Genomic DNA, 15,210 nt, shown 5'->3' on the forward strand with positions numbered 1-15,210 from the left:
ATTGTTGTTAGGAATATTTTTGGCCAAACTTTTCTTTTTCCCTTGTTACAAGTGGTTTGCTAATTGATTTCTTTAGCTTTGGGGTTATAATTAGAAGACAGTTTCTACTTTGCGTAATCAAATTGTAATTGCTGTCTGGGTGAAATCCAACCAGTTTAAGCATCAGTACTTCCAAAAAAACAATGTCTGGCAAAAAGAGGATAACAAATGCCATGCTCTAATGATCCAGGTTATCTAATAATGTTTTCCTAACAGTTGAGTTTTTATTGTTTTTTAGAGTCTGGACAGCAAGTGATATTAGAATTATCAATGTATTTTAAGGCATCACATTTGCAACTGACAATAAATTAATGTTCTCTGATAAACACTAATGATGGTAATAAGAAACAAAAATTCACTTGGGGTCAGAAACCTCCCAGTCTTAGGTCTGTCATTTGTTAGATTTGTGCTCCAGTGCCTGAATTTCTTTCCAGTGCCCGGGGAATTTCCAAACACATACATCTCTTGCTTTAGAAGCCAAAAAGCTCAGTTGCAGGCCCTGGTAGAATGAATGAACATAACTGTGTTTCTAGCTCCCCACCCTCCTGCCCACTTTCTAACCGCCTCCCTAGAAACTTTGTAAGTCTTTCAGAAAACTCCATCCTTTGTTAAATCAGCTAGTCATTTTCTGTTGCTTACAACCAAGAAGCCTCACATCTACTTCAAAAATGCACCTCAAGTCTGTCCACTTGTCTTCATCTCAGCTGTCACCACTCTATGCAGTCCAGACTCCCATGACATCTGTTCTGCACTAAAGGAGCAGCTTCCCGACTAGTCTCCCTGCACCCACCTTGTCCTTCTCAAACCCAATCTACATGTGACAGTTAATGTGATCATTCCTAAATACGAAAGGAACATTGATCATTCTTCTCCATAAAATTCTTCTCATTGATCTAAATATATACTTTAAAAATCTTTAACACAATCAATATAGCTCAATATGATTTGCCTCCTGGGTGCCTCTCCAACCTCATCTCTTGCCGCTCTCCCCCATTCTCTGTGCTTCAGCCACACTGGCCTTCTTTCTTACCTTGAGGCTTGCAGGCACACTCTCCCCTACCTGGAATATCTTCCTCTCTAGTCAGTCTGTCTAACACCTCTTCATTCTTTAGGTGTCAGCTAAAATGTACCTGCATTAAAGAGGCCTTTCCTTATGCCTCAGTCTAAAATAAGTCTTCCTACTTATGGACCTCATAATACCCTGTACATTCCGTCTATTAAAATTATTATAATGTATAATTATGTGTTTATATTTGTGTTGTTTAGAATCTCTCTCTCTCCTCAATTCTACCAGGGCAGGAAATATGTCTATTTATTCTACCTTGTATTCCAGTAGCTGGCACATAAAATCCACTTAATTAATAAAGATGTTGAATAAATTTTAAAAATGCACATTACTCAGTGAAAGAAGCCAATCTGAAAAAGCCGCATATTATATTATTCCAACTATAGACATTCTGAAAAAGGCAAAACTATGGAGACAGTAAAAAGATTAGTGGTTTCCAGGAGTTCAGGGTAGGGGAAGGGATCAATAAGCAGGGCACAGAGGATTTTTTAGGGCAGTGAAAATACCCTGGATGGTACTATAATGAGGGATACATGTCCTTATATATTTGTCCAAACCCATTTAATATACGACACTAACATTTAGAGAAGTAAACTTGAGGACAAAAACGATGACAGATGTTGATAACAGGAGGGGTGCTCTGCGTGTGTGGGGACAGAGGGTATATGGGAAATCTCTGTAACTGCGTCTCAATTTTGTTGAGAACTGCTCTGAAAAATAAACTGCTCTAGAACTGCTCTGAAAAATAAGGTCTTTTAAAAAATAAGGTATTGAGGAACAAATCTTAAAAAAAAGAAAAAAGAAACAGAATATATAACTTTCTAATCAAGCTAGATCAATCAAACAAAAGGTAGGAAAGAGAAAACATAGTAAAGCATGGCTTAAAAAAGAAAAAAAGGGCTTCCCTGGTGGCACAGTGGTTGAGAGTCCGCCTGCCGATGCAGGGGACACGGGTTCGTGCCCTGGTCCGGGAAGATACCACATGCCGCGGAGCGGCGGGGCCCGTGAGCCATGGCCGCTGAGCCTGCGCGTCCGGAGCCTGTGCTCCGCAAGGGGAGAGGCCACAACAGTGAGAGGCCTGTGTATCGAAAAAAAAAAAAACAAAAAATTAGGATGGCGAAAAATTCTAAACATATCAGTAATTATAATGAATATAGTGAGTAAAATATCCTATTTCAAGAATATACTCTATATTTCTATTCTCTGGATTCTTTTCTCAATTATAAATAATAAGATGAAAAATGTTTTGTATCTCTTTTTAAAATAAAATCTAATTATAATAATCTAATATTAAAAAGAATCAACCTAACAAAAATTGGGAGGTGCATATAAAGAAGTGCTTAGGAGTTATAGCATTAGATGTTTATAACATAAAAGAAGAAAAGTCTACAATTAACAGTCTAAAATTCTACCTTAAGAAACTAGAAAAAGAGGAGGAATTTAAACTCAAAATAAGCAGAAGGAAGGAAATAATAAAAGAAGAAATCAATGAAATAGAAAATGGACAAACAATAGAGAAAATCAATATATGTGAAAGCTGGCTCCTTGACAACAGCCATAACATTGATAAACTGCTAGTTAGACTGGTTAAAAAAAAAAAAGATGACACACTGACCAATATCAGAAATGGGAGCGGGAACATTACTGTAGATTCTCTGTATTTTTTAAAAAGGCAATATTATGAACAACTACATGCTAACAAATTTGACAATTTATATGTAATGGATAAATTCCTTGAAAGACACAAATTACCAAAACTGATTCAAAAAGAAACATGAAAGCTGAATAGCACTACAGTTGACCCTTGAACAACGAGGGTTGTTCTGCGTGTAATATAGTCGGCCTTCCGTTTTCACGGTTCTTCCACATCTACAGATTTAACCAACTGTGGACCATGTAGTATTACAGTATTTACTATTGAAAAGATCTGCGTATAAGTGGACCCGCACAGTTCAAACCTGTGCTGGGCAAGGGTCAACTGTGTATCAATCTTAAAAATCGAACCTGTAATGAAAAACACTCCCATAAAGAAAACTCCAGGTCCAGATGGCTTCACCAGTAGACCTACCCTTTAAGAAAGAAGTAATACCAGTCCTAAAACAAATTCAGAAAACAAGGAGGAGGGAACACTTCCTAACCCATTTTATGAGGCCATCATTAAACTGATATCAAAACCACACAACAAGATCCAAGTGGATGGAAATGAATGAATCCTTAATAGAATTTTAGCAAAAACTGATCCTTTGATATACAAGGGGATTTTAGCTCAGGAATCCAAAGCTGACTCAAGGGTCAAAGACCAAGCAATGTAACTCGACACATTAAAATTGTTAAGTATGCTCATGTAGATAGATGCACTTTTTTTACAACAGTCAACATTTATTGATGATAAAAATTCTCATCAGCTAATTAGAAATGGAAGAGTACTTCCATTCTCTCATAAAGAAAACAATCCTGCAGCTATCATCATTCTTAACAGTGAAATACACTGAATGCTTTCCCCTTGAAGAACAAGATAAGGATATCCATTTTTGCCACTTATATTCAGTGTTACAGTGGAGGTGCAAGCCGGTGCAAAAAGACAAAACATAAATGAAAGGTATACATACGGGAGAAGAAGAGTAATGAGTTGTCTTTATTTGCAGGCAGCATGATCATTTATGTAGACCTTCCTAAAAACAAATCTACCAAAAGAGCTAAAAAACCCAATGCCTGAGTTTAGTAAGTTTTCAGTATAGTTGGTCAAAATATAAATTGTATTTCTCTGTATCAGCGATGAATAACTTGAAGTTGACATTTAAAATAATATCATCGGGCTTCCCTGGTGGCGCAGTGGTTGCGGGTCCGCCTGCCGATGCAGGGGACGCGGGTTCGTGCCCCGGTCTGGGAGAGTCCCGCATGCCGCGGGGTGGCTAGGCCGCTGATCCTTCGCGTCCGGGGCCTGTGCTCCGCGGTGGGAGAGGCCGCGTACCGCAAAAAAAAAATAATAATAATATCATTTGGTGGGGGAGTGGCCAAGACGGCAGAGCAGGAAGACCCTGAGTTCACCTCTTGCCATGGGCACACCGAAACAACTATGTACAGAGCAACTATTGATGCGAATGACCAGAAGAAAAGCGGAAAAGATCTGCTACAACTAAAGATATAAAGAAGGAACCACAGTGAGATGGGTAAGCAGGGCAAAGATGTGGTACAGTCAAGAGGCCATAACCCCGGGTAGGCAACCCACACATGATAGGATAATTACAACTGCAGAGGTTCTCCCCAAGGCGGAAGGGGTCCAGGCCTCACACTGGGCTCCCCAGCCTGGGTTTCCGGTACCAGCAAGACGAGCTCCCAGAACATTTGGCTTTGAAGGCCAGCAGGGCTTACTTTCAGGAGAGCCAGAGGGCTGGAGAAATAGAGACTCCACTCTTAAAGGGCGCACACAAAATCTCACACCTTCTGGGACCCAGAGCAGAAGGAGTAGTTTGAAAGGAGCCTGAGTCAGACCTACCTGCTGATCTTGGAGAGACTCCCTGAGAGGCAGGAGGCATCTAGAGCTCAGCTCAGGGTCACAGACACTGGTAGCAGCCATTTTGAGAGCTCATCCTACCAAAAGGGCATTGGGGTTGGCAAGTGTCACTTTGGAATCCTCCCTCGAGCATGTTAGCACCAGGACCTTGCTTGCCTCACCCACCAGCCTGCAGGCACCAGTACTCGGACACCTCAGGCCAAGTAGCTAGCTGGGCAGGGACATAGCCCCACCCACAAGCAGGCGGGCTTCTTTAAGACCCCCTGAACCCACAGCTGCCCCGGGACACAGCCCTGTCCACCAGAGGGCCCAAGACCTGAAATTAGGCCTAGAATCCCCCAGGGTCCCACAGCCAGCCGTCTCCACAGCTGGCCCTGCCCACCGGCAGGCTGATACCAACCCCTGGACTCACGGGGCCCTGTGGCCAGAGACCCCACAACCTGGCTCCACCTACTAATGGGCTGGCACTAGCCCTGGGACCAGCCTCACCCACCAGTGGACAAGGCATCAGCCCCAACACCCTCTGGGCCCTGGCCACACAGAGTAAACTTAAGAAAATAAAAATCATATCAAGAATCTTTTCTGACCACAATGCCATGAGACTAGAAATCAACTACAAGGAAAAAACCGCAAGAACACAAACACATGAAGGCTAAACAATATGTGACTGAACAACCAATGGATCACTAAAGGAATCAAAGAAAAATTAAAAATACCTGGAGGCAAATGAAAATGAAAACATAATGATCCCAAATCTATGCGAAGCAGCAAAAACAGTTCTAAGAGGGAAGTTTATAGGGATACAAGCCCACCTCAGGAACAAGAAAATCTCAAAGAAACAACCTAACCTTACACTTAAAGGAATTAGAAAAAGAAAAACAAACAAAACCCAAAGTTAGTAGAAGGAAAGAAATGATAAAGATCAGAGCAGAAATAAATGAAATAGAGACAAAAAAACTAAGAGCTGGTTCTTTGAACAGATAAACAAAATTAATAAACCTTTACTCAGACTCATCAAGAAAAAAGGAGACAGGGCCCAAGTCAATAAAATCAGATATTAAAAAGGAGAAGTTACAACTGACACCACAGAAGTACAAAAGATCATAAAAGATTACTATGAACAATTATATGCCAATAAAATATTTGCAAATGATATATCCAACAAGGGGTTAATATCCAAAATAAACAAAGAACTCATCGAACTCAATATCAAAAGTTACCCAACAACCCTATTAAAAACTGGGCAGAGGAACTGATGACGCATTTTTCCGAAGAAGACATACGGATGGCCAACATACATATGAAAGGATGCTCAACATCAGTGATCATCAGGAAAATGCAAATCAAAACCACAATGAGATATCACTTCATACCTGTCAGAACGGCTATTATCAAAAAGGCAAGAAATAACAAGTGTTGGTAAGGATGTGGAGAAAAGGAAACCCTTGCGCAGTGTTGGTGGGAATGTAAACTGTTACAGCCACTATGGAGGACAGTACGGAAATTCCTCAAAAAATTAAAAATAGAACTGCCATAAGATCCAGTAATTCCACTCCTGGGTATTTTTCCGATGAGAAAAGAAACACTAATTCAAAAAGATATATGCACCCTGTGTGCATTGCAGCATTGTTTACACTAGCCAGGATATGGAAGCAACATAAGTGCCCATCAACAGATAGATGGATAAAGAAGATATCACACACACACACACACACACACACACACACACACACACATTGGAATATTACACAGCCATAAAAAGAATGGAATCTTGCCATTTGTGACAACATGGATGGGCCTAGAGGGTATCATGCTAAGTGAAATAAGTCACAGAGAAAGAAAAATACTGTATGATTTCACTTATATGTAAAATCTAGAAAACAAAACAAATGAACAAACATAACAAAACAGAAATAGCTATAGATACAGAGAAAAAAACAGGTGATTGCCAGAGCAGGGCCGGGGGGGAAGAGGAAAGAAATTCGTAAGGGAGAATAAGAGGTACAAACTTCCAGTTACAAAATAAATGAGTCACAGATATTCAATATGCAGCGTAGGGAATACGGTCAAAAACTATGTAATGTCTTACTATGGTGACAGATAATAACCAGACTTATCACAGTGATCATTTTGAAATGTACAGAAATATTCAATCACTCTGTCATGTAGTAAGAACTAACATTGTGCTGTAGGTCAATTATACTTCAAAAACAAACTCTCTCATAGAAAAAGAGATCAGATTTGTGGTTACCCAGAGGCAGGTAGTTGGGGAGGGAGAATAGATGAAGGCAGTCAAAAGGTACAAACTTCCAGGTATAAGATAAATAAGTGCTTGGGATGTAACGTACAACATGATAAATATAATTAACACTGTTGTATGTTATATATGAAAGCTAAGAAAGCAAACCCTAAGAGTTCTCATCCCAAGGAAAGGTAATTTTATATTTATTTAATGTATCTATATGAGATGATGGATGTTCTCTAAACTTATTGTGATAATCACTAGATTTCTAATCATTTCATGATGTGAGTCAAATCATTATGCTGTACATCTTAACTTATACAGTGCTTTATGTCAATTATATCTCAATAAAACTGGAAGAAAAAAGATTACCAAAAAATATTAAATAATATTATTTAGAACAGTATCTAAAAACATAAAGAACTTACAAATTAAATTAACAAAATAATGCAAGATCTAAACACTGAAAACTACAAATGCTACTGAGAAGAATAAAAGAACTGGGTGAATGTAAAGACATATTCTGTCTATAAATTGGAAGATTTGATGTTTTTATGATATCAATTCACCCTAAACTGACCTATAGATTCAAATGTAATAACAATTAAAATTCCAATAGGCTTTTTTGAAGGGTAGAAAATGGTAGAATATTCTAAAATCTATATGGAAATCCAGCAAACCCAGAAAGATATGTTTAAAAAAGCAGAACAAGGTTGGCATACTCATACTACCTACTATCAAGACTTACTACAGCAATCAAGAGGGACCTAGAGTCTGTCATACAGAGTGAAGTAAGTCAGAAAGAGAAAAACAAAAATGTCATATGCTAACACATATATATATGGGATGGTTCTGATGAACCTAGGGGCAGGACAGGAATAAAACACACAGACATAGAGAATGGGCTTGAGGACAAGGGGAGGGGGAAGGGTAAGCTGGGATGAAGTGAGAGAGTAACACTGACATATATACACTACCAAATGTAAAACGGAAAGCTAGTGGGAAGCAGCTGCAGAGCACAGGGATATCAGCTCGGCGCTTTGTGACCACCTAGAGGGGTGGGATAAGGAGGGTGGGAGGGAGACGCAAGAGGGAGGGGATACGGGGATATAGGCATGCCTATAGCTGATTCACTTTGTTGTACGGCAGAAACTAACACAACATTGTAAAGCAATTATACTCCAATAATGTTAAAAAAAAAAAAGAGACTGTAGTACTAGCATAAGGATAGACATACAGATACAGAACAGGGGAGAGTCCAGAGCTAGACACGCACATATATGGTCAGTTGATTTTGAAAAAGACATCAAGGTAATGCAATGGGGAAAGGATAATCTGTCCAACAATTGTAACAACTGGATATCTAAATGGGAAAATAAAAAGAAACCTCAATCCTTACCTATAACCAGGCAGACTTAAAATGAGTAGAAAATTTCTCCTCCAAAAGTGGCTCTCCTGAGTCCTTTATGTTTTATTTTCTGGTACTTGCAGGCTTTACCAACATGCTTAGTTTACCCATCAGGACAGGTCAAACACTGAAATGAGCATTACTTGGACTATGAAAGAATTTGGTGTTGCCAACGGTATTCAGTCAGGCCAATTCACAGAAGTCTCGTGCTACTGCAATAGCTTGGCACACATCCCAAGAATTGAACAATTCCTTCCGACTAGTTCTACGCCCTACAACCCTGGAAAAATCTTTAAATTCCCTACTCTGGATTTCAAATCTTTCTTTCTTTTCCCCAAATTTCCACCACTAAACTGGGCATGTTTCATTGATTATCTGGGCCCAGGCTCATCATCTTTTTCCAATAAGGCTAAAATACTGTCTTGGCTAATGGACCACTGAGCTCTGCCCACAGGAAATCTCTGACTGGCCTTTGTCTTTACTGACCTTGGCCTCCTATTCACTTCTTGGGCCAAACTACAGTATTGGATTTTCATTCTGGCTCAACTCTTCACACCCCCGTCTCTTTGTATTCCTCTCCTTATCCTCTTAAAGCTCATTTTCCTAACTCGCCATAGAGATCACTAAAGCTAGTATTTTCCCTGAAGATTAAAAAATACTTAAGATAACATGTTTATAATTAGTAACTCCTCATTTTCAATTCACAGTCTCTTTCGGAGGGAGCTGTTATCTTTTATAACCAGACATTACTAAATGAATAAGTGATGAAACCTTCAGAGAGAGGGATCAGTCATTTAAAGACTGCTGTCCCCACTGTTAGCACTGACACGCCTCGTACAGGTCACCTCATGCCCCACCAAATTATTCCTCCTCCATAATCTTTAAAATTGGGAAGAATTTTTTTTCCGTCAATGATAGATCTTTAGGTCCAAAGACGAACACTGCTCGTTCACATGCTCTCTTACATACTCTTGTGCTCTTCCTATTTAGTTTTCTCCCCTAAAGAACCTGGAATAATTCAAGGGATATTTTGAGGACCTCACCTTATAATGCATTCACCCCTCTGCACCACCCCCCGCCTGCCCCCCACCAGAAACAAAAAAAAGAAAAAAACACTGTTTTTTCCTGAAATCAATCAAGCAACATCTCATGGGTAAGTGGACTCTCTTGCATTAATGTAACTCATGTAATTAATATAACGCAGGCGTCCCGGTGGCCTTGCGAGGCAGTCTCAAACACTTCCATCCAGCCTTCCCTCACCCCTCTCCCTCACTGGGCTCAGACCTGCACCTTAGTCTGACACGCACCTCCTGCCTTCCCTGCCTCCACCCACCCCAGGTGTTTATCTTAATAAAACACTTGCACGTTCAATCCTATCTTGGCGTTTGCTTCTCGGATGACCCAGCCTGACACATCTGGATTAATAACTTACTTAAACTTATGTTTTCCTGAAACTAGAGGCTCTTAAGTGGGTCCTCAGGAAATGGGTAAAGAAACGGATTTTGTAATGCAGATCTCAGATGCAGAGTTCCTCCTCTGTTCCATTTATCCCCATCTTGAAAAAGATACTAGTAAAAGGAAATTAGGCTTTTAAATAGTTGTGTCACACTAACAACTTTCCTAATATTAAGAGATTCTCCATTACATACAAATTCACCCAGTTCTAATGAGAAGGGAGCAAGTTATTTGATATTAACCACTTAGGTGTCTGTCTCTCTGATGGTAAGGTCCTGGAGGGTTAGCATCCTGCCTCATTCACTTTTTTACTGAGTACTGAGTTCATAGCAGGTACTCAATAAATGTCTATTGAATGGAGATGAAATCAGTGATGCTTAATTGCAGTGAGGTACAGTGATTAAAGAGGGGCGTGGTTCTCAGAACTTTCTAGGGATATGAAAAAACATATAAAATATACCCATTGTTTTCATTACACAAACCATAGGAAAAAAGTTCATATTTCATCTTAAAACCACAGAAGTGAAGTTCAACAAAAATCCTGTTAGGTACAGTGGCAATAAGCAAAATATAAAGTGAGAAAGATTATAGAAAACTGATTTTAAACCAATGAGGAGCTCTGCACCAGTCATACGCTATTCACCTAAAATCGTTGTCCTGCCGTTCTAAGAGCTGGCCAATACCTAATGTCTGGATTTAGAAGAGTAATAAGTTGCAATAACCATGTGGCTAGATATAGCGATACAGAATATGTATATGGGGTATATATAATACACGTGTGTTATGTATGATATACTATATAAGATATAGATATAAAGGTTTACTCATACCAATATTCCCGCATACCCATAGACTTACTCAAGCCTCATTATTTACGTACTGCCAACAGATATAACTATTTCTTCTGAAAAAAACAAAAAGAAAAATCCTGTATCTTTCTACATGTCAAGTAAAGGAGTTTCTTTAAAACAAAATATTGATCTATTTAGATGATAGTGGAAAGTTTACATTTACAAAATAACTTGATAACAGTAAAAGAAAATAGAACAGAAAGAGTGGAGAGTTAGATGAACTCCACAACTTCTGATTCCTTCATCATCACTTTAAAAAAGAGTAATTTATTTCACCAACTGTTGGCATATTTGTGATAATTAAACTCTTACTACAGCAATGAAAATAATATTAGTGGAGATCTCAAACAATAGGGAGCTTTAACTAGTCTTTCCCATAATAGATTAACACATCTAAGCTATACCTTGTCATTGGGGAATTCTTGCTGCATATTAACTGGGTTTCCAATTAATTTCCCAATATTGTTTAAAGAACTCCATAATAACACTGGCTTGACTTTTAAGTGCACTCAGTGAATTTGAGAGGGAAGAAGGAATATTCCACACAACAGAGCCAGAAAAGGCAGAAAACATTTTTCTTCTCCCTCTCTTCATTATTTTCCCCAGAAACTACTGCAAGTGGGTAAAAATTAAAGAAAAAAGATATACCTAAAACAATCGATGACAAGTTAAAATTATGAATTCCAGGTCTTTCAACATATAAAATGGTCTAATGAAAATTTTATGTAGAGTAAGTTCTACAGAATTGCAAGTTGGCCCTAAACTATGTAATATTGGGAAGTCTAATTCTTGCCCTACAGGCTTAGGAAAAAAATAAAACCGTAGCTCTTCACATTTCAAATTACATGTCATTTTACCTATGAGTCAACCAAATAACAGATACGAATTGAGGTGCCTACCAGGTTCAGGGCATGATAAGACATTTCATAATGAACCCCCAGTTAAAGGAACTAATCCTAAAGAATTCAGCATGTACTTTATATGAAAAAATGAGAAAAGCAAATAATTCCAAGTAGTTAAACAGAGGTAATGAATATATGAAAAGTTTCAATTAAAAGTTAAGGAAAATAAAGAGGCCTATAATTTTATAAAGTTTGACAAATTTGGTAGAAGAATAGAAAAATATGTATTTTTCTAGAGAAGATACTTTTGATTTCATATAAAAAGAAATGAAGTTCTAATTACAAAAAGTGAATCAGTAGAAAAGGAACATTTATTCCTTTTCCAAAGATACTATTTTCCTAGTTAGCGATCAGAAACCACTCAAACAAACGCAGAACTTCTCAAACAATTGCTTATAAAGTTTCATTATAGATGTTTTTTGGTAACAAAATATATTTCACATATTAAAAATAAGCAAGCTTTCATGCTACAGCATCTCCTTTCTTTTCTTCATTCAACAAATATTTATTGAGCTCTTAATATATAATTCAACATGGTTCTAATACTAGGGCTACACCACTGAACAAGATGGACTAAAATCACGGCCAACATGGAACTTACTTTCTAGGTGAGATAAATGACAGGCAAGAAAATAAGTAAAAGGTCTAGCATGTATATTCTACTACTATTCCACTGTCATTCTGCCATAATATTGTTCTTTGGTTCAATGGCGCTGGATGTGGTTTAAATAGAATTACAATGTAATAAAAGCCTTTTAATATTTCAGATAAACCCTCTTGGCCCAGTTCTAAGCTAGATCTGTCTTAAAAGGATTACCATGATATAAACCTGGGATCACCAAACTTTTTCTATAATGAGTCACACATAAATATTTTAGGCTTTGCAGGCCATCTATGATCTATATCCCATATTCTACACTTATTTTTCCCTTTAAAAATGTAAAACTATTCTTATCTGGCAGGCCAAACAAAAACAGGCCAGGGGCTGAATCTGCCCTACAGCCATAGCCCTCCAACACCTGACCAAAAGATATGAGTATTCTTGCTTTTAAGTGGCTATGCTCAGTCATACATTTCATGTTTCTTTTATTTTTTTATATTTACTCTTTTGCTCTTTGTTGTTCATTTGCCAAAATCTAATAAAACATTCTTTTCTAGAGCCACAGTAGTTCCAAATACTACAGCCTGAGTCAGTTCTGAAGAGCATGGCCACCTGCTCTATTTCACACAAGCAACAGAAAAATGTTCTTGGCAGAAAAACCTTCCTAAGTCTATACTTTAGAGAGATACGGCGGAGACTATACATGCTCTCCACTGACTTCCTGGAGCAGACACATATAAGGTCTAACGGTCCCTTACCTTGCTGGAGGAACGTCAATATTGGAAGAAACAACTTTTCGTTTTTGTTCAAGGAGACAGATGGAGCGAGTGTTTTCTTTTTCATGGTCAAGGGCTCGGTTGACTTTTTTGGTGTCTGCTGTTTTCACATCCTCCTCCATGGCCAAGGGGAACAAGTGTTGATGAGACAGTTTTTTACTAGAGTCACGTTTTAAGTCCTCTGGTTGAAATGTGAAGGCCATTTCCCGCTTAATGCTCCCCACCTGTGAAATGAAATGCAAAAATTCTTAGTCACCCAAAATATCAGCTTTGCATGACTACGTGCAGATGGCCATGACGGGAGACCACAGACTCTGCTGTCCCTGTTCATCTTGAAGATTTTATAGTTTAAATGGGAAAGAAGTCACACAGAAATAAAATAACTGACATTACAAAGTAATGCACAATTGACGCACCACCTGTCATAATGCAAACAAGAAGCATCGCAAGCACAAGAAAAGCCTTTCAGATGTGCAAAAACTTCGAAGGCTTGAAAGTGTGAGACTTAAAAAAAATCTAAAAATTTAAAACATTATTGTTTTCTCTTCTACAACTGAGAAAACTCAGTTAAGTAAATAAATTCTTAAATATTTCATGCTGATTATGTTTAATGAAGAGAGCTATATATATAAAATCAAGCCTTATATCTTTGACTATGATACTGATCTTAACCACACTCTTTATCTAATGAAGAATTGTTCTTCATCCTTTATTTATAGCAGTTAAGGTCTTAATGAAATCCTTCATCAGTATGACAACTAAAAAGTCATATTAATTTTTCTTATGATTTTTTACTAAATGCAATGGTGATTAAAGTTTAAGACAAACATGAATTTAGACCTCAAGGAATTAAAACTGGCTAAGGAAAATAAAGAGGTCTATAGTTTTATAAAGTTTGACAAATTTGGTAGAAGAATAGAAAAATATGTATTTTTCTAGAGAAGATACTTTTGATTTCATATAAAAAGAAATGAAATTCTAATTACAAAAAGTGAATCAGTAGAAAAGGAACATTTCAGATTTTAGGACTGTGATGACTGAAAAAGGAGACAAAAGTTAAGAAAGAAAAAGGATTTTGTAATGTGATTGGCGCTGTAAATGAGGTCTGGAGTGAACTTGTTAAAGTCCTAAGTACACAAAGAAGAACCAGGCTATCTGGCAACCCAGAGCCTCACTCATCAGCGGAGTATGTTTCAAAATATGCGCATCTATAAGACATTTCACAGGTCCAGAGATAGTCTCTCCCTTTCATGAAGTCAGTGTACATAGTCAGTAAATCTTCACTCACCCACTTAAATAGAGGATATGCTTATTTGTTTCTTTTTAATTTTAGTTAGGAGGAAAAGCACAAAGCATGTGATCAGATAGATTTAGAATAATAGGAGCTAAAGCCATAAACATACAGCATCTTCAGAATAAAATGAGAATATGCGGGCCCAGTAACAGCAGAGACTGGCAAAGTATGGTATTAATGACTAGAAACTCTCAGACTAAAGGAAAACTCTGAAGTATATGTGTGTTGGGAGTCACAGGACCTGCTCACATATGTATTCTTCCCGAGCCCAGGGATGACTTGTGCCTCAGGATTGCCTTGGCTGGAATGGATCTATCACATGAACACAGAGCCCTAAACTGAGCTCCCTGCTCTCCTTGGCCTGCACTTGTCAGGAAAAAGAGAGTATCTTCCATGGTGTTCCTGCCAGACCAAGCCCCAGCTCCACAGGACAATGGTCAGCCACCTGGGTCTACTTGCAACTCATTAAAGAGTTACCATATTTCTTAGAATGCACTAGTTAATGAAGCAAAGTAAGAGTCCAAGAAAAATGAGTGCGTTTAAGAGCTAACTGTTTAAATGACATCGATACTCAATAGAAAGGAATAGGAAAATATTTCACACTTCTAAAATGCAATAAATTTTCAATAAAAACGTAGTTTGGAAAACTGACTATTGTAATTATAAATTTTTAAAATATTCATCACTAATCACTTTCAGTGCAACTTCTTCTTCCTGGAGGTGGAAGAGAGAGGGAAGCATTTTTTCCACCTCTAGAGCAGCTCATTCCCAGCGATGTTACAACAGGAATATGCCAAACACCAGGCATGAAAGATGAAAACAAAGGCGTGGTTTTGATGATTATAAATAGTTTCTCCCTAAGTGTCAAGTGTTACAGTAATTAAATATTTAAGTAGTCATTAGTATTAAGCTGTAGCAATAATTGACATCCATACCTCCCTTGGGGTCAACTGGACTGGTTAAATGAATTCAATCCAAAGAGAGGAGGGTTGAGGGAGAATATTACAGAAAGTTTAGCTTTTAGCTCCAAATATTTGGGGAAAAAAGCCAGCATCTAAAGCA

The 15,210-nt window shown here is 38.0% G+C and overlaps 1 protein-coding gene across 1 annotated transcript in view; it reads right to left on the reverse strand.

Moving 5' to 3' along the window:
* The window catches only part of ZNF704 (zinc finger protein 704), a 205,330-nt gene that overhangs the window by 147,479 nt on the left and 42,641 nt on the right, over positions 1 to 15,210 (reverse strand). Inside the window, exon 2 of the mRNA XM_065895643.1 lies at positions 12,837 to 13,078. Coding sequence (XP_065751715.1) covers positions 12,837 to 13,078 — 242 coding nt within the window. The remainder of the gene's footprint in view (positions 1 to 12,836; positions 13,079 to 15,210) is intronic.

The sequence above is a fragment of the Phocoena phocoena genome, chromosome 17 (genome assembly GCF_963924675.1).
Source record: "Phocoena phocoena chromosome 17, mPhoPho1.1, whole genome shotgun sequence".
Classification (NCBI taxonomy): Eukaryota; Metazoa; Chordata; class Mammalia; order Artiodactyla; family Phocoenidae; genus Phocoena; species Phocoena phocoena.